At 37.7% G+C, this 18871-nt stretch overlaps 2 protein-coding genes across 2 annotated transcripts in view; one reads left to right on the top strand and one right to left on the bottom strand.

Annotated features, from left to right (window-relative positions):
* Positions 1-18871, bottom strand: part of ASPA (aspartoacylase) — a 51686-nt gene that overhangs the window by 7635 nt on the left and 25180 nt on the right. The gene's annotated exons all lie outside the window — the stretch shown is intronic.
* TRPV3 (transient receptor potential cation channel subfamily V member 3) overlaps positions 1-18871 on the top strand; it is a 36599-nt gene that overhangs the window by 12658 nt on the left and 5070 nt on the right. Inside the window, exons 5-16 of the mRNA XM_014581349.4 lie at positions 948-1034; positions 4273-4430; positions 4900-5076; positions 5291-5431; positions 8981-9261; positions 10443-10619; positions 12997-13155; positions 14649-14750; positions 15467-15540; positions 16239-16404; positions 16920-16986; positions 17408-17679. Coding sequence (XP_014436835.4) covers positions 948-1034; positions 4273-4430; positions 4900-5076; positions 5291-5431; positions 8981-9261; positions 10443-10619; positions 12997-13155; positions 14649-14750; positions 15467-15540; positions 16239-16404; positions 16920-16986; positions 17408-17679 — 1861 coding nt within the window. The remainder of the gene's footprint in view (positions 1-947; positions 1035-4272; positions 4431-4899; positions 5077-5290; positions 5432-8980; positions 9262-10442; positions 10620-12996; positions 13156-14648; positions 14751-15466; positions 15541-16238; positions 16405-16919; positions 16987-17407; positions 17680-18871) is intronic.

Genomic DNA, 18871 nt, shown 5'->3' with positions numbered 1-18871 from the left:
AAATAGCAGTTTTCAGTCTTCTGAGTTTTTAAGCTGAGATGTTCCATCAGCGTTCAATTTCTTACAAAAACAAGCTAAAAAGAAAATCCAATCTACTAAAAAGTAATTGACAGTGGTCCTTTATGTCAGACCAACACTAAGGAAAGCTGGAAAGTATATACAATAGCCATTGTTGCACACTATTGTGTGCATATGTAATATCTACACAATTTCACTTTCATATTTGTCACGTGGATGATATCACATTAATAATGAACACATGGAAAAGGAAGAGTGTAAGGCTACGACTAAACTGCAAGGCTTTTCCGCAAGAGGAAATGCAAATGGAGCACTCATTTTCATATATTGCCCTCACATTTGCATTTCCTCCTTGGATCCCTTTTGCGCAAGAGATTTTAGTGTAAAAAAGAGCTGTGTAGATGGCTCTTTTTTGCACAAAAGGGAGTTTTTGAGCAAAAAGGAGCTGCCTACACAGCTCTTTTTTGTGCAAAAACCTCTTGTGCAAAAGGGATCCAAAGAGGAAATGCAAGTGAGAGCACGACCTATGCAAATGAGCACTTCATTTGCATTTCCTCTGGCAGACGAGGATCATAATTTAGACTCAGCCTAAGTGTTACAATGTAGTATTAAGAGTGATGTGATTAAAACAGAGTGAAAAATGAAAAAATACAGTAGTAGGAGCCTGAGTGAAATAACATGGAAAAACACAAAGTAGGGTTTCAAATATGAAACTTGTTAACATGATAAAATCCCAAAAGTCTTTTTCAATTTTGGCCTATATTCTAAAACACAAAGTGAGTTAAATGATGGTATGAAAAATCACATTGTCAAATTAAATTAATTTCAGCCCTTTTGTTGATATTGCCCCCCATTAATCGAATGAGTCAGTGTAATTTGCAAAGATGTCCACCTACTTAAACACTCAACCTTTTCTGTATTTTCTACAGTGCCTCTAGAAATGGGGAAGATATGGATTCCCCACAATCTCTTCAAGATGATATTACTGAGTATGCCACAAATGTAGACAGTTATTGGTAAGTGGAGACATAATGTATTTCTGCAGTGTGTTGTCTATGGATTAAGTGTATGACAGAGTGGATTTACTGATTTTTCCTTGTCGTGGTTTAAAAATGAGCCCATAAGACTGCAGGAGATATTGATTTATACATTTGAGCCTCATCACCAATAAATAAATTCTTTAGAAAGTATATATCATGCATCCTCATATTAAATATCCAAGATCAGAGAAAGGCAAAGTCTATAAAATCACTAATTCCTAGTTCACTAAAGAAAACGTTGCACCTAAATTCTATATATATTGAGCAATAAGCAAGTCCAGTGCTCAAGCACCATTACTATTTGTTGGTAACTTAACCTTTTTCATTTTAAAGTCCATTTTTAAAAGAATGCTGCATTAAGATGTCACGCACATAGAAAACTGATAGTTTGGGTGGAAGATATTGATGTGGACCCAGCAGTAAAAGGAGAGATATATGCATGGAGTTAAGCAGCAGGCTACAACTTTTATTAAACTTTTAATACGAGAGTCACTGCCCACCCATAACCATAGTCTCCTGTATCAGTCATTTAACTGGTCCCAGTTGGTCCAGGAAAGGGGAAAAAATTCCTTCCTGATCCCCTAAACAGGTGGGCTAGGCCCACAGCATCTTTCAGGCTAGATTCTCTTTTCTAATTCAGGTAGGGTGCCAAAATCCTGGAAGCTGGGGAATGCTGTCCAGTCAGCTCAGCTCCCCTTTCTCCCATGTGGCCAATGAGTGCCAGAGATTCCTATGAGAGAGAGGGAAGAGAGAAATGGACGGGAGGATGGAACAAACAAAACATATGATTTAAGTATTAAAGACTTTCTGCTTATAATTGCTGAGCTAATTTTGGAAAATGTCATTTGTAGGAATGGGCTTAGTCAGCAATGTAACAGGAAACCCAGTGGTGGGTGAAGTGATTCTTGTGCATGTAGTTTGTAAAAAGCTTTGGGATCTTTCGGGATGAAAGACACTATATAAATGTAAGTTATTATTTTAAAACTAGCCAATTAGCCTGTCATAAGACAGGATTTTCAGGTCTCTCCCCCTCATCGGTCTTCTCTCCTGAGCCTTCAGTGTCTCTCTCTCTCTCTCTCTCTCTCCCCCCCACCCCCCCCCTGCGGCAGCCCGGCTGAGCGGTGCAGAAGTCAGCCAAGTACCACGGCGGGAGGCAAAGGGGGGCAGGGCGGTGACGTTCACAGCCAGGGGGTGGGGCCTGAAGCCGCTGTCACGCCGCACATCACCGCCCCACCCTTCTTCCCCTCCCGCCGTGGTGCTCGGCTGACTTCTGTGCCGCTCAGCGGGGCCACCACGGTGGAGCAAGTGGCTGTTTGGGCCCCGCATTCCCCATGCAGCATGGGCCGCCCAGAGGGAACAACCAACATTTCAGCATTACAGACTCTCAGACATTGGGCTACTATATATATAGTTTAAAATGTGCACTAGATATTGAATGAAATATTATGAGTTTCTTTTCACTTAAATTATGAAGTACAAGATTAATCAGTAAAAACAGGACTTCTGGGATTTTATGTACTGAATTTGGTACTATTTATTTATTTATTTAAATATTTTTACCCCACCTTTCTATTTAAAATATTCAACTATACTATATATATATATATATATATATATACACACACACACACACACACACACACACACTATATAATATATTCTTGAAGACAGCTTGGACAATCTTGGAACAGAGATCAGATAGATCTAATATTCTGTGAGGCCATGTCTACACTAGGAAACTATATCAAAATTAAAAGTGGCGAGGAGTCCTGTGGCACCTTATAGACTAACTGAAGTGTAGGAGCATAAGCTTTCGTGGGCAAAGACCCACTTCGTCAGATGCATGTAGTGGAAATTTCCAGAGGCAGGTATAAATATGCAGGCCAGAATCAGGCTAGAGATGACGAGGTGGATCCAATCAAGGAGGATGAGGCCCACTTCTAGTAGCTGATCTGGAGGTGTGAATTCCAAGAGAGAAGAAGCTGCTTTTGTAGTTAGCAAGCCATTCACAGTCTTTGTTTAATCCAGAGTTGATTAAAAACAGCTTCTCCTCTCTTGGAATTCACACCTCCAGATCAGCTACTAGAAGTGGGCCTCATCCTCCTTGATTGGATCCAACTTGTCATCTCCAGCCTGATTCTGGCCTGCATATTTATACCTGTCTCTGGAAATTTCCACTACATGCATCTGACGAAGTGGGTCTTTGCCCACGAAAGCTTATTCTCCTACACTTCCACTATTTCAAAATGACTATTACTCTTGATGGCAAGCAGGAGTACACATTTTGAATTCCATGGCCCATTATGGTATGGATGCTCCACTTATAATTTCGACCTGGGGGGTATTATTTAAAAATAAAGTTCTAGTGTAGACCAAGGCTGACAGAAAATTGTAATAATCTGCAGAATAGAAGGACCAAACAAATGAGTCATCCAAATTTCAACCACATTGGCTTGCATATAGGTAAAAACGGTCCATGGTCTGAGAGAGTCTTATTCAGGATAGCAGAATTGAACACCAAGATGAACTTAATATGAATAGAGTCACAACGCAAGTGGAAATGTATTTCTCATTGATATAAAATGTCATCCAACCATCCCAGTTTTGTAATAACATGTTCAGCAAACATTATGAAACCTGGTGAAATTTCCTTCCACCACCTCAATAGCAGAACAAATACTTTGTGTACAGTGGAGTGGCAGTGCAAGGAGGACTCTGCATTCACTTTACTGGAGATGTGTCAGAGAAGAGGCTATTGAATCTGTACTCATGTGGAGGCAGTAGGCCAACACTCCTGCATAGGGGTTGCAAAGAGGCAAGAGCCAATATATTCTACAGTTTACAGGGCAGTAGGATTTTAATTCCACTCTTTGTCTCTCCTGACTGCTCCCCAGAAAGCCAAATTACTTCAGCTTTGAGTGCAAAGGGCTGAATTCTTATTATACAAGAACAAAAGAAATCACTTGTGAAAGGTTAACGGTATCCTTCATTCAGTTAAAATTGCTTTAATACAAATAATTTATTTGGGGAGAAATGGCTAACTATTTTTGGAGGAACACACAAACACTCTTTTGTGATAATGACACATTACCCTGAGGTATGTAATAACATTTCTTTTTCTAAATAAACAAGAGGAGGTAGAAATGAAAATAAACACTTCGGTATGAGCTAAACTTAACCAAGAATTATGATTTTTGTTTGTTTGTTAATTCAGCACACACATGTTGCAAGGAGATCACCAGAACAATGCCCCAAAAAAGCTGAAGAAGTATATGTTCAGGGCAGTGTCTGAGGGGAACACAGAGGAATTACAACATCTGCTTATGGAAGTGAAAGAAAGGTCAAATAGATGTAGAAATATGACAGTGCAAGGTAAGCCATATACTGTATCAACATTCTAATTTTGTACTATCTAGGTGCTAGAGAATTGAGTAATGGTTTTATACATGAGCAGCTAAGCTCTGCACCCCAAACTGGTGTTAGGTGAAAATTGTGGATAGCATTAATATAGTAGCTTCAGGGGGTAGCCGAGTTAGTCTGTACAGGATAAACATTAAAAAACAACAAATAGTCTGGTAGCACTTTAAAGACTAATAAAACATGTAGATGGGATCATGAGCTTTCGAGGGCTATTTAGTGGAGATGTTTGTTCATGAATATATGTCCCTTCACTTAGTATGTATGGAATATAAAGATGAATTAATAGAGTGAATAGATGAAGTGTAGTTTGGAAAATAGTCTAGATGCATGTTTCCCAATAACATATGATTAGAATTTTTCCTATTCTCCTTTAGCCATAATAAAACCCACTGTAATTTAATTATAACATTCGCTTTTGTAGATTATCTGATGAAAAAATTAACAGATTCAGATACTGGTAAAACCTGTCTGATGAAAGCCCTTTTGAACATCAACCAGAACACGAATGAAATAGTGAAAATGCTACTCTCCTTTGGGGAAGAAAATAGTTTTTTGGAAAGGCTTATCAATGCAAAGTACACAGAAGAAGCATACAAAGGTATTTCCCTCTAGAAGCCATTTAGAGTATATGTTTGTATGTATTTTAATCCTCAACATACATTTAATGTATTCTGGATACATTCTGAAGACAGTAACAATGGTTCTTTTTTACTATTATTAATGCTGTTATATGCATCATAATTGAGTTTAGCAGGTGCTAGATGCAAAAATTGGACTTTAAACTCTAACATTTCATGTCTATTTTGTTCTAGGCCAGACAGCTCTAAATATTGCTATTGAAAGAAGACAATATGTTATTGCTCATACCCTCATAGAAAAAGGGGCAGATGTCAATGCCCATGCTCAGGGTGTGTTCTTTAACCCCAAACGCAAGCATGATGGATTTTATTTTGGTAAGTGAAATGTGATCACCATGGAAAAATTGAGTTGGGATGCTAGGGGTATGTCGAGGCTGCGGGGTTTTTCTGGGATACCAGCGATATTCCGGAAAAAAAAACTCAGCCGCATACAAGGAATGAGTTTGCTATTCCACCTTTTTTTGCGTAAGTGCAAATGCGCTTTTTTGGAAGCCCTGTCTTCCTCATTCCATGAGGAAGAAGGGATCTTCCAAAAGAGGGAGATTTTCCAAAATTTGGCCCAGTGTAGATGAGCCAAATTGTGGAAAAGCGTCTTTCAAAAAAAAGAAATTCAGAAAAAGCTGTAGTGTAGACCTAACCTAAGAAAATGAAACATTCAGTCAGTGCAGTAGCTTCAGAAATGCAGAAAATAGGTCTTTCAAACTCACACAAGACATAAAAATGTCCATGGGATTAATTATGTAGCTGGAGCTGAAGCATCTTAAATTGCATTTTGGTGCCATCCACATAGAGGAGCAGGACTACCAGCACCGATGGGAGTGCCTTCTCAGAATTAGCGGGACTTCATTAGACCTACTATTTCGAACCCTGGAAGGTCAACTACAGCAGCATCAATCTTATCTGTAGTTTAGACAAACTCCTACAGAATTATAGGAGGTCCCCCGAGATGCAACCACCCAAGTTCCGAACCTCACATTTACAACCACTTTTGTAAGTGAGGAAGGTGCTGGAAACCCCCAACTTACGACACTACCTACTGTACTTATGTGCCTACCGTAAATGCGGGTTCGAGTTATGATGTCCCCAACTTGTATCTTCTTTCGACCGTTCCCTATAGTCTAGATGAGCCCTCAGATTCCACAGTGATGCAGACAACATAAGCAGATAGGTTGATAGCAACCCAAACTACATCTATTGTACATACAAAACTAGACCAAAAGCCCATTGAAGTCAATGAGAGTCTTCTCCATTAATTTCAATAGACTATGAAGCAGATGCCCAGTTAATAGAAATATACGTCAAAGAGAAATTCCAGCAACCCTGCAATTCAGAATCCCGAAGACTAGTTACTCTTCATGCTTTCAGAATGAATATTTGCATGACAGGAGGGAATTTGATGAATTATTTACACAGAGTAGAGTTAGTGGGTATACATAGTGCAGGGCAGCTAAAATATTCTTCTCCATAATTCTATGCACATCACATAATGACATGAAAGTGTGTATGTTTATCTTGTTTAATTGAGCATTTAATGTAAGTGCTGAAATAACATATCAAATATTGGGAAATGTAACTTTCAGTAGCGACTATATTACAAATTACAACATAGTAAGTAGAAAGCAGTTTTCCACAATACATTAAATATACAGAAATAGTTGACAGGCAATTGCTTGTAAAGACTGAAATTGTCAATAAAAATGTATTATTGTGCAACTGTAGCTATTCCAGTACATTTTGATACTCATAATAATTGTAAATTATTTTAAAAAGTGGAAGTCAGATCCTAGTGAGGAAAATAGAAAGGAGCATAAACACTGCCAAATTAAGTGTAAAAATGTAATAAGAAAAGCCAAAAAGGAGTTTGAAGAACAGCTAGCCAAAAACTCAAAAGGTAATAAAATGTTTTTTAAGTACATCAGAAGCAGGAAGTCTGCTAAACAACCAGTGGGGCCCTGGACAATCGAGATACAAAAGGAGCACTTAAAGACGATAAAGTCATTGCGGAAAAACTAAATGAATTCTTTGCGTCAGTCTTCATGGCTGAGGATGTTAGGGAGATTCCCAAACCTGACCCGTCCTTTGTAGGTGACAAATCTGAGGACTTTTCACAGATTGAAGTGTCATTAAAGGAGGTTTTGGAATTAATTGATAAACTTAACAGTAACAAGTCACCAGTTCCAGATGGCATTCACCCAAGAGTTCTGAAAGAACTCAAATGTGAAATTGTGGAACTATTAACTATGGTTTGTAACCTATCCTTTAAATCAGCTTCTGTACCCAATGACTGGAAGATAGCTAATGTAATGCCAATATTTAAAAAGGGCTCTAGACGTGATCCCGGCAATTACAGCCCGGTAAGTCTAACGTCAGTACCGAGCAAATTAGTTGAAACAATAGTAAGGAATAAAATTGACAGACGCATAGAAGAACATAATTTGTTGGGCAAAAGTCAACATGGTTTCTGTAAAGGGAAATCATGTCTTACCAACTATTAGAGTTTTTGAAGGGATCAACAAACATGTGGACAAGGGGGATCCAGTAGATATAGTATACTTAGATTTCCAGAAAGCCTTTGACAAGGTCCCTCACCAAAGGCTCTTATGTAAATTAAATTGTAATGGGATAAGAGGAACTATCCTTTCATGGACTGACAATTGGTTAAAAGACTGGAAACAAAGGGAAGAAATAAACGGTAAATTTTCAGAATGGAGAGGGGTAACTAGTGGTGTTCCCCAAGGGTCAGTCCTAGGACCAATCCTATTAAACTTATTCATAAATGATCTGGAAAAAGGGGTAAACAGTGAGGTGGCAAAGTTTGCAGACAATACTAAACTTTTCAAGGTAGTTCAGACCAAAGCAGACTGTGAAGAACTTCAAAAAGATCTCACCAAACTAAGTGACTGGGCAACAAAATGGCAAAAGAAGTTTAATGTGGATAAATGCAAAGTAATGCACATTGGAAAAAAGAACTACCAACTATACATATAATATGATGGGGGCTAATTTAGCTACAACTGATCAGGAAAGAGATCTTGGAGTCATCGTGGATAATTCTCTGAAGACCTCCATGCAGTGTGCAGCAGCAGTCAAAAAAGCAAACAGGATGTTAGGAATCATTAAAAAAGATATAGAGAATAAGACGGAAAATATCTTATTACCCTTATATAAATCCATGGTACTCCCACATCTGGAATACTGAGTACAGATGTGGTCTCCTCATCTCAAAAAAGATATACTGGCATTAGAAATGATTCAGAGAAGGGCAACTAAAATGATTAGGGGTTTGGAACAGGTGCCACATGAGGAGAGGTTAAAATGACTGGGACTTTTCAGCTTGGAAAAGAGGAGACTAAGGGGGGACATGATAGAGGTATATAAAATAATGAGTGCTGTGGAGAGAGTGAATAAGGAAAAGCTATTTACTTGTTCCCATAATATAAGAATTAGGGGCACCAAATGAAACTAATGGGCAGCAGGTTTAAAACGAATAAAAGGAAGTTCTTCACACAGCGCATAGTCAATCTGTGGAAGTCCTTGCCAGAGGCAGTTCTGAAGGCTAGGACTATAACAGATTTTAAAAGAGAACTAGATAAATTCATGGAGGTTAAGTCCATTAATGGCTATTAGCCAGGATGGGTGAGGAATGGTGTCCCTAGCCTCTGTTTGTCAGAGGGTGGAGATGGATGGCAGAAGACAGATGGCTTGATCATTATCTGTTCAATTCAGTCCCTCTGCAACACCTGGCATTGGCCACTGTCGGCAGACAGGCTACTGGGCTGGATGGCCCTTTGGTCTGACCCACTATGGCCATTCTTATGTTCTTATGTTCTAAATTAATAGTTATTGTGCACTGTATTTTGTTAGGTGAAACTCCACTGGCATTAGCTGCATGTACCAATCAACCAGATATAGTTCAACTGCTGATGGACAATAGGAGGACGGACATTACCTCCCAAGATTCCCGAGGAAACAATATACTGCATGCATTGGTTACTGTAGCAGAGGATTTTAAAACACAAAATGACTTTGTAATCCGAATGTATGACATGATTCTATTGAAAAGTAAGAACAGAACTTTAGAGACAATGAAGAATAAAGATGGTTTAACTCCATTGCAACTAGCTGCAAAAAGTGGAAAATTAGAGGTAAGGCTCTATTCTAAAATCCAATGAAAGAAATTAAAGAGAGAGACAGAGTCTAGGTCGCTATGTGTGCACTACAGGTGCACAAATTTGCAGTTCACCATGGTGATTGTCTTGTACTGTAAAAATAGAGTAATTTTTTTTCTGTAAACCACTCCTCCATTATTTCTATTGTTTCAGCTTCTCAGATTTTCACACCTTTTCCTCAATATCCCATTACTAAAAATACAAATGCTATTTAAAAACTCAATCTTACAAACCCTTGCTGATTGCATATCTTCTTAAGAAGCATAATTATCCAACAGGAGTCCAAGCTCATTTGGATCTGTTGAAGCATTCACAGGAAGACACAGATTCAATTTCTGGATGGTGGAATTGTGGAGTGGAGAGCCAGGGATTATTACAAATAAGGAACACTTGCAGAAAGATTGTGAATAGTTGGAAGTATAGCACACCTGATGATGTCATGACACTTCCAATAATAGAAATACTTTAATGATATAAAACCAAAACCGGTTTTGCTTGAATTTAAACTTTACCCTGCAGTATTTGCAATTCAAGCACTAGAGTTCTGCACATGATAGCCAAAAACTGGAACTAAAGAGTCTGTTGCTGCAATCTGAGCTGAAATACAAAAACTGAACCAATAACACAGCAGAAATAGTGATTGGAAATTTTTTAAATTTTGTAAATTCATTTCTTTTTAAAAATTTGATCTGTGTTATGAAGGGCTGAATTCTGTGATGTTCTCTCTTACACAGTTTTAACTCTAAGGAAATAAATGGAATCAGTCTGATTTATAGTAAAGAGTAGAATTTGGACCTCTGAAAGCAAAAGCTTGGAGTACCTGGTTAATGATTCACAATGGGTTAAATTAGAAAGTCATAGTTAAAGAAAAGTTATAGAAAAGAATGCAGTGGAATGCTTTCAATGGGAAAAAAAGTGCAGATCTAATAGAAAATTCAGGGCAATTAAAGAAAACTGTATTTGTTTTTCAGGGATGGGTTATCTGTAATGTCTTCCCTCGATTACCAAAAGGTTAATTGAATTACAAAGTAAATTTATTGTGACATTTTGGCATATGTCAGTAAAAAAAAAAAAGCACATTTTGGCAAGTGTGCACTCACCCTTGCTTCCATTTAGAAGACTTAATTAACTTACATATGATTCTGTTAATGTTTTAGATTCTGAAATACATTCTCAGTAGAGAAATAAGAGACAAACCAAACAGAAGCCTTTCCAGAAAATTCACAGATTGGGCGTATGGTCCCGTTCAATCTTCCCTTTATGACCTGACAGAACTAGATACGACTGCAGACAACTCATTACTGGAGATTATTGTTTATAACACAAATATTGGTGTAAGTTGCCTGTTATTAAAGTCAATATGTTTTCTAGCAATACATTGGCCTAGCTTTTTTAAACCTACAAATTATCTGGAGAACGTGATAAACTAGTAAAAATATAACTTTTAGATCTCAGTCTTTCAGCAGGTAACCACTAATATGAACCCCTGTGCTTATGAAAAGTCCCATTAGGATTATAGTGGGTCCAGATCCAAAAGAAGGATTGGAACTTTAGTTTGGCCAGCTTTGGGGACATTAGTTTGTTGTACTGGAGTAGTCTGGGACCTTTTCCTTTATTGGGCCTTCTTGGGACACCTAAAATAGTCTTAGACTAATGGTAGACACTTCATTTTAAGTCACACACACTTTAAGGGTATGTCTACACAGCAAAGTTATTTCGAAATACCAGCCGTTATTTATAAATAACTTTACTAGTGTCTACAGAGCCAAACCACTATTTCAAAATTAATTCGAAATAGAGGAGCGCTTATTTCAAAATTGGTAAACTTCATTCCATGAGGAATAATGCAAATTTCGAAACTTCCATTTCGAAATAAGTGATGTGTAGACACTTATTTCGAAATAGGGAGCCTCCAGCCTTCCCAGGGTGCCCTGGTGGCCACTCAGACCTCAACCAAGAACATTTGTCTCTCTCCCTCCATCCCCGGAGTCCTTAAAGGGGTAGACTCTGGTCACAGTGCCTGTGCCAGCTCCAAGCCTGCCAGCCCAGAGTCAGCAGTCACTGCCCCTGACCCAGTGGTCCCAAAACATGAGCCAGCAAGCCACTGGCAGCCAGCCCTCCACTGCTCCCCAGATGCAGCCTGCTAGCTCCCAGGAGCCTGGCAGGGCCCGGAGAAGGTGGTCACCTTCCTGGTCCAGGGTGGAGATCATGGACCTTATTCAGGTTTGGGAGGGATACCCCCAATATCCATGATCTCCGCACTAGACGGAGGAACACGGTCGTCTATGGCAGGATACCTGCCAGCCTGGCCACCAAAGGCCACATGCAAACCCTGGAGCAGGTTCTCATGAAAATCAAGTTGGTCCAGTGAGACCCCCGACCCTGAGCTTCCCCTCCTCCTTTTTCCCTTTGCTTCCCCCTTCCAGCTCCCTCCTCCCAGGTTTCTCTGTCCCCTCTCTTCTCCTCTCTCCTGCCTCCTTTCCCCAGTCTCACCAGAGTTTCATTCCCCCCCCCCAGTTTTGTTAAATAAAGAGAGTTTGTGTTCATGAAAATACATGTATTTATTTTACATCAGGAAGGGTGATTAGGGTGGGGTAAGTGAAAGAACGTGAGGGAGGAATGAGGCACAAGCCCCCAATGGGGCAGACCAGGGAGGCTCTTCGTGCTCCTGAGGGTGGAAGCTCTCCTGCAGGGCCTCCTGGGTACTGACAGCCCCCCGATGGACCTCCCAGATGGCAGCCTGCAGAAAGTGTAGCCAGGCTTGCAGCAACGTGTCCAAGAGAAGCACCAGAGTGCTCAGGGGCAGCTCTGACTCCATGTTGCAGAGTGCTGTGGTGTCCCAAGTGAGGACAACCAGAGCACTCAGAGACAAAATGCTTTGCTGTCCCTCATCAAGGCAGGCAAGCAAGCAGGGAAACCTGAGAACTGGCTTTCCGGAGGGGGGGGGGGTGTCCCTTTAAGCACAGGCCTCAGGCAGCAGCCACACAAAGTAACTCCTGACGTGATGACCTGGTTCCCGCCGGCCTTAAATGTGATTCAGCATCCACTCACTGTCGATGCGCTATTTTGAAATAGCAAAAAGCTATTTCAAAATGCATTGTATATGTAGATGCGTTATTTCGAAATAAGCTATTTCAAAATAACTATTTCGAAATAACGCTGTAGTGTAGACATACCCTTCGATAAACACTTGATATAAATATCTCCTTTATTTAAAAGAAAATAGTATTAGGAAGCAAGGATACTATAATAAGCAGTAAACATTAAATTTACTTTATACATAGGTGTTTTGTGCATAGAAGCAGTGTATTATCAAGGAATTTTCACTATTTAAAAGCAGAATTTGGCATATTGCTAACATTCAAATTATTGAAGTGACAATTCCTGAAAAAATAAAAGTTTGGTAGAAAATTGGTATAATATAATCATATTTTCAACAGAACAAGATACAATTAATTCGGCAGATAATCATCTCAGGCATTTTCTCATGCTGGGGACTGGTATATAACCACTGGATTCAGTAGAACTATGCCTACTGATACCAGCTAAAGAACTGGCCCAAGGGTCTTTGAGCAAAGTGGTATTTATAGACTGACAGCAAGAGAAATGAAATGTTTAAAATACGTAGTTGATATTTTTTATTTGCCCTACCTTCAGTTCTCACAAGTTACAAATTTGACTTTCTCTTTGTTTTTTTTTTTTTCCCTATAGAACCGTCATGAAATGTTGGCTTTGGAGCCTCTTCATTCACTACTGCGAATGAAATGGAAAAAGTTTGCAAGACACATGTTCTTTATGTCATTTTGTTTTTATTTCATATATAACATACTGTTAACGTTGGTTTCCTATTACAGACCCTGGAGAGGTGAGGTATGTGCAGCAATTAAAAATCTCATCCAATTTTGTTTTCAAAATGCAGTAATATTCTCTAAATCAGATTTAACATGTTTAAATATAAATGGAGATTCTAGGATGAAGTATTGCCCCACTGAAGGAAATGAGAGTTTTACCGTTAACTTCAATAGGGCCAGAACTTCCCTCTATGGGTTTATCACGTGAAGGGATAGAGAACATTAAGGAAAGAAGAGAAATTCATTTGAGTTAGGAAACAAACAAAATACTGTTTATGCATACCAGTGTGTGGACCTGCCTGTGTTTTAAAAATTATATTTTTTAATAATTGGGAAAGAATAAGTATGTATTTTAATAGTAATAGAAATGTAGCCATGTTAGTCTGGTGTAGCTGAAGCAAAATACAGGACTATGTAGCACTTTAAAGACTAACAAGATGGTTTATTAGATGATGAGCTTTTGTGGGCCAGACCCACTTCCTCAGATCAAATAGTGGAAGAAAATAGTCACAACCATATATACCAAAGGATACAATTTAAAAAAATGAACATATGAAAAGGACAAATCAAATTTCAGAACAGAAGAGGGATGGGGGGGGGGGGAGGTGAATGTCTGTGGGCTAATGATATTAGAGGTGATAATTGGGGAAGCTATCTTTGTAATGGGTAAGATAACTAGATCCTTTGTCTCAACAACCTAACTACCTGCATCCTGCTACAAAGACCTTTTAAATCTGCACTTGAAAGGGAATCCTCTGAACTGTCATTCATGCTAAAATTCGACACTCTACATCTGAGTCTAAACAAAGGATCTAGTTATCTTACCCATTACAAAGATAGCTTCCCCAAGATAACTAGATCCTTTGTTTAGACTCAGATGTAGAGTGTCGAATTTTAGCATGCATGACAGTTCAGAGGATTCCCTTTCAAGTGCAGATTTAAAAGGTCTTTGTAGCAGGATGCAGGTAGTTAGGTTGTTGAGACAAAGGATCTAGTTATCTTACCCATTACAAAGATAGCTTCCCCAATTATCACCTCTAATATCATTAGCCCACAGACATTCACCTCCCCCCCCCCCCCCATCCCTCTTCTGTTCTGAAATTTGATTTGTCCTTTTCAAATGTTCATTTTTTTAAATTGTATCCTTTGGTATATATGGTTGTGACTATTTTCTTCCACTATTTGATCTGAGGAAGTGGGTCTGGCCCACAAAAGCTCATCATCTAATAAACCATCTTGTTAGTCTTTAAAGTGCTACATAGTCCTGTATATATTTAAAATAATCTTACTTTATTTTCAGTCTGATCCTGCAATTCCTCCACGTAGTGTGGAAAGTAAAATTAGAAGTGAAATATGAAGAAATAAGGAAGTTTTACATAACTGAATTCAATAGAATTTCTGTACACAGAGGGTTAGAAAGACTGGATTTTTTGTCTGGGACCTTTTCCTTTATTGTGCCTTCAAATAGCTAGCTTTAAACTCCCACTATTCATTTCTAACCCTTTTTTCCAGGCTCCGCCCTATCCACTAGCTTTGACACACAACTTGGGATGGCTGCAATTGCTGGGACAAGTGCTTATTATAATAGAAGCAATATTTTTAGCCATAAAAGAGGTGAGACACTTTCATAATTCAAATAAAATAATTGTATGTATATAGGTGTTTTGTAGATTTGTAAACACTGACAATTTTGATAATAATTTTATAACTTTTAAGTAGTTATATGTTTTATAACTTATAACTTTCATAATGTCTCGCATTGTACAAATACTAGGTGAATGGATAATTGTGGATAAAGATGATAATCCTTCTTGATACTCCTAAAGATATACTAAAATAATTGAAAGATATTATCTGAAATTGATGTGAGGCCTTTCTCTTTGACAGACTGGGAATAAAATGTGATTTGAAGTATGGTGATCGTATTAAACTCTTACCCTTATCCAGCAACATACTTAAACAATGTACTTTAAAATCATGAAGTGAATAGGATTGTTCATGTGCTTAAAGTATTGTATTAAGTACATTTTTAATAAGGATCTATATCATAAAGGACAAGCATAGATGACTTACTTTCCTTTAAGACATTTAAGGCTATTTATTAGTAACAGTAATTAGTAAAGTTAATAGTTATATTATTTTAAGTACAGCAAAAAATGCAGACATGTTTTAAAAAAAAATCTGAAAAAGTGTTTGAGGCACAAAAAACTTTGAAAATTCTGAAATTTTAGATACTATAGCTGATTTTAGTGGGCTACTTGATTTTGAATTTTCATTCACCTTTAATTTGATATTATTTTTAATCTGTTTACATATATCTGTCTACACAGAGTGTAGCCATCTTTCTGCTAAGACCTTCCGATCTTCAGTCAATTTTGTCAGATGCATGGTTCCACTTCGCATTGTAAGTCTGGTATATAAATTGTTGTTTCTGAAATAACATGCACTCTGTCAGTTATATTTCCTTGCTTCACAGAAAATGAATTTTTAAAAGTTATTCACTTCTTAATTTACACTGTCAGTTGTCTGAGGTAAGAACATAATTTTATATGTAGTTTTATATAGTAATAGTTTACTGGCCAGTAATTGTATTGTGGATTGGTACATATAAACTATTTTTATCTTCGCAAGTACTGCAAATTAGAGACTTTTATTTTGTTTATAAAAGAAACAAGTTAGCCAGATTTTGATAGCCATTACATCTTCTATGAGTTGCAATTTAATCAGCTGGTAGGGATGCCGCCAGTACCTCCTCCTGTTCCTAGCATAGAAGCTATGACTGCAGAAAGAGGGTGTAGTCACAGTGATGCTATGTTTCTGTGATCCCTGACTCTGGAATGACCATTTGGGAGACATTGCACAAGAACAGTTCTAAAATTGCTCTACTTTACACTGGGGGCTAGCCTGGCCTTAGGCTGACCCCAAAACTGAGGAAAACAAAAGGTGACAGAGCAACCTTTATAGCTTTTCCAGCTACAACAAGCACAGTTTGGACGTAGTGTGGAAAGTAAAATTAGAAGTGAAATAGGAAGAAATAAGGAAGTTCTGCATAATATTTTCCACTATATTTTATACTCTTTGGGGTTTTTTTTTCCCCAACAGTTTTATACAAGCAGTGCTTGTGATCTTCTCCGTCTTCCTGTATTTATTTTCCTACAAAGAACACCTGATGTGTCTTGTCTTAGCAATGGCACTAGGATGGGTAAATATGCTGTACTTTACCAGGGGTTTCCAATCCATGGGCATTTATAGTGTCATGATCCAAAAGGCATGTATACTTTTTTTTCTCATATTATTCTATTTATCATTATCTAATTCATGTACATTCTAAAATTTAGATGTTGCTGATATTATAAGTAATCCACACTGAAATTTCCAGTTTCTTTTCTTTAAGATTTGTTTTATTGCAATAGAATGCAGTATGCATATGTAATTTTAAAAAGTAATAGTGATAGCTTGACAATTTTAAATCTATAAATCATATGGTATTTTTCAGCTAATAGAGTTCTGATATTTAATTGAATCAAACAGTATAATGTTTACTAGCTTCAGAGTTATATTTGCCCCTCGATTAATGTATTTAGCACACAAATGTATAAGACAAGGAGTCAAATCCTAGTGATTGACCAAATAATTTTTAAAAATGTCACACTTGCTAAAGTGTTCATTTTTTAAATGTAACCACTCTCATATAGACTGTGGTACATCTTCATCACTGCAAAATATGTAACTGTAAAGATAACTTTTTGCAACTCTACTAATCATAAACATTTTAACTTTTAGGTGATCTTACATGATGTGCTAAAATTTTTAGTTGTATACATTGTGTTTTTGCTGGGATTTAGCGTAGGTAAGTATAACGTATTGACTATTACTGCAGAAAAGCACTGATATATTGTCTGAGTAAAACTTTTTCACTCTTACAAATAAGAACAACATATTTGTAGTCAGAACATTACTTCTTCCAAGCTGATGTCATGTGCTAATAATGGATATAAAAAAAAATCCATAATTTTTGTAGGCAAGTTTACATCTAGTGTTCTGGCTACATACGGATGAATACTATTACATTCTGTCTGTCTGAACTGTCCATAAGTTTCAATTAAAAATGGTATTAACTTTTTCTGAAATTGTCATATTTTGTTGCTGTGTGTTGCTAGACAGTTGCTGCATTTACAGTTGCAGCATTTGATTCTTTGCTACAGAAGATGTTATATAACCGTGCAATATTATGATAACTAACATGGATTTTTCATTTGCTTCTTATATAGCTCTTGCTGCGTTGATTGAAGAATGTCCCAATGACAATAAATGTCATTCATACAGCAGTTTGGGTACTGTTCTTATGGAGCTTTTTAAACTCACCATAGGACTGGGAGATCTGGAGATGCAACAAAAATCAAAATATCCTGTCCTGTTTCTTCTTCTACTCATAACTTATGTATTATTGGCTTTTGTTCTCCTTCTGAACATGCTGATTGCATTAATGGGAGAAACAGTGGAAAATATTTCTAAAGAAAGTGAACACATTTGGAGACTCCAGGTTTGTTTGCAACATTAAACTATAGATGGGGGTAATCAACTACTTTTTTCAGGGTCCAAATTTCTGAGTTAAGATATAGTGAAGATGCAGAGTCCAGAGAAAATATAATAATAATGATGATGTTCTGGTCCACTCAAAAGTATCTGGTGATTTGGATTTAGCCCATAGTCTGCCTATTGACTACTCTTACCATAGATCTTTGTACTCTTTGGCTTAGTCAAAACCCAGGCATTTTTACAAAGTTTCACTCTGAATTTAGAAACTATCATATTATGACGACTATATTTAAAGTTTAATTTGACAGGCATCTCACCAGCCACACAGTCTTGTTCTTACTTACAAAATAGATGCAGTAAGCCAGATTCACCTCTAAGGTACACCAGCGTAAACTTGGAGTCCTGTCACTGAAGTCACGCCATTTAAGGTACATCTACACTATGCGGAAGATCAATAATCCAGAGGGTGATCTTCTAGCACTCGTTGTAGTGGTTCAAGTATGGAACTGTACATCGAACACTGAGGGCAGCTCTAGCTAGCATCCAGTATTCCTCCTTTTGTGAGGACCAAAGGAAGCTGACAGGAACATTTGCTTCCATCAGCCTCCCACTGTGGATGGCACAGAAACATAATTTAAGATATGTCAACTTCAGCTACGTAATTAACATAGCTGGAGTTGCGTATCTTATTTTGACCTTCTGCTGTAGTGTAGACCAGGCCTTAGAGACCACAGAGATAGATAACATATGGACAGGCTGGACAAAAATCATTGAAGTACTCAACATTTATGCTAGTTTAACTGTGTGAAATATTTAATTTGGCATAAGCAACTATGAACAAAAGTTTAATAGTAGTTTTATGGCACAGATTTTAATGCTGTAAATTCCCATTCAACTATTCATTTTAATTCTTGATATGCTAGCCATTAGGCTTTATCTGGTAACTATTATATAATGTATCCTCCCACCTTTATTTTAGAACATACATAATATACAGATTTACCTTGATTTCATGTATATTAGCTTAACCTCTAACTCAGAACCACCCATATCATTTTCAGTGTCCTAAAATACGTAAAAGGAGAATGACAGGGTTTGAATTTTTCTTCCCCAATACCAGTGTTGGGAGAGTTTAAAAGGGTCCAGTAGTACGTTGCTTCCTCTCATTGTAGTCCTGCTACTAGCTAACATTCACA

This window comes from Pelodiscus sinensis, chromosome 21, assembly GCF_052426305.1.
Source record: "Pelodiscus sinensis isolate ZL-2025 chromosome 21, ASM5242630v1, whole genome shotgun sequence".
Classification (NCBI taxonomy): domain Eukaryota; kingdom Metazoa; phylum Chordata; order Testudines; family Trionychidae; genus Pelodiscus; species Pelodiscus sinensis.
Note: the sequence above shows the minus strand (reverse complement) of the source record. Positions and strands in the feature narration are given on the sequence as shown.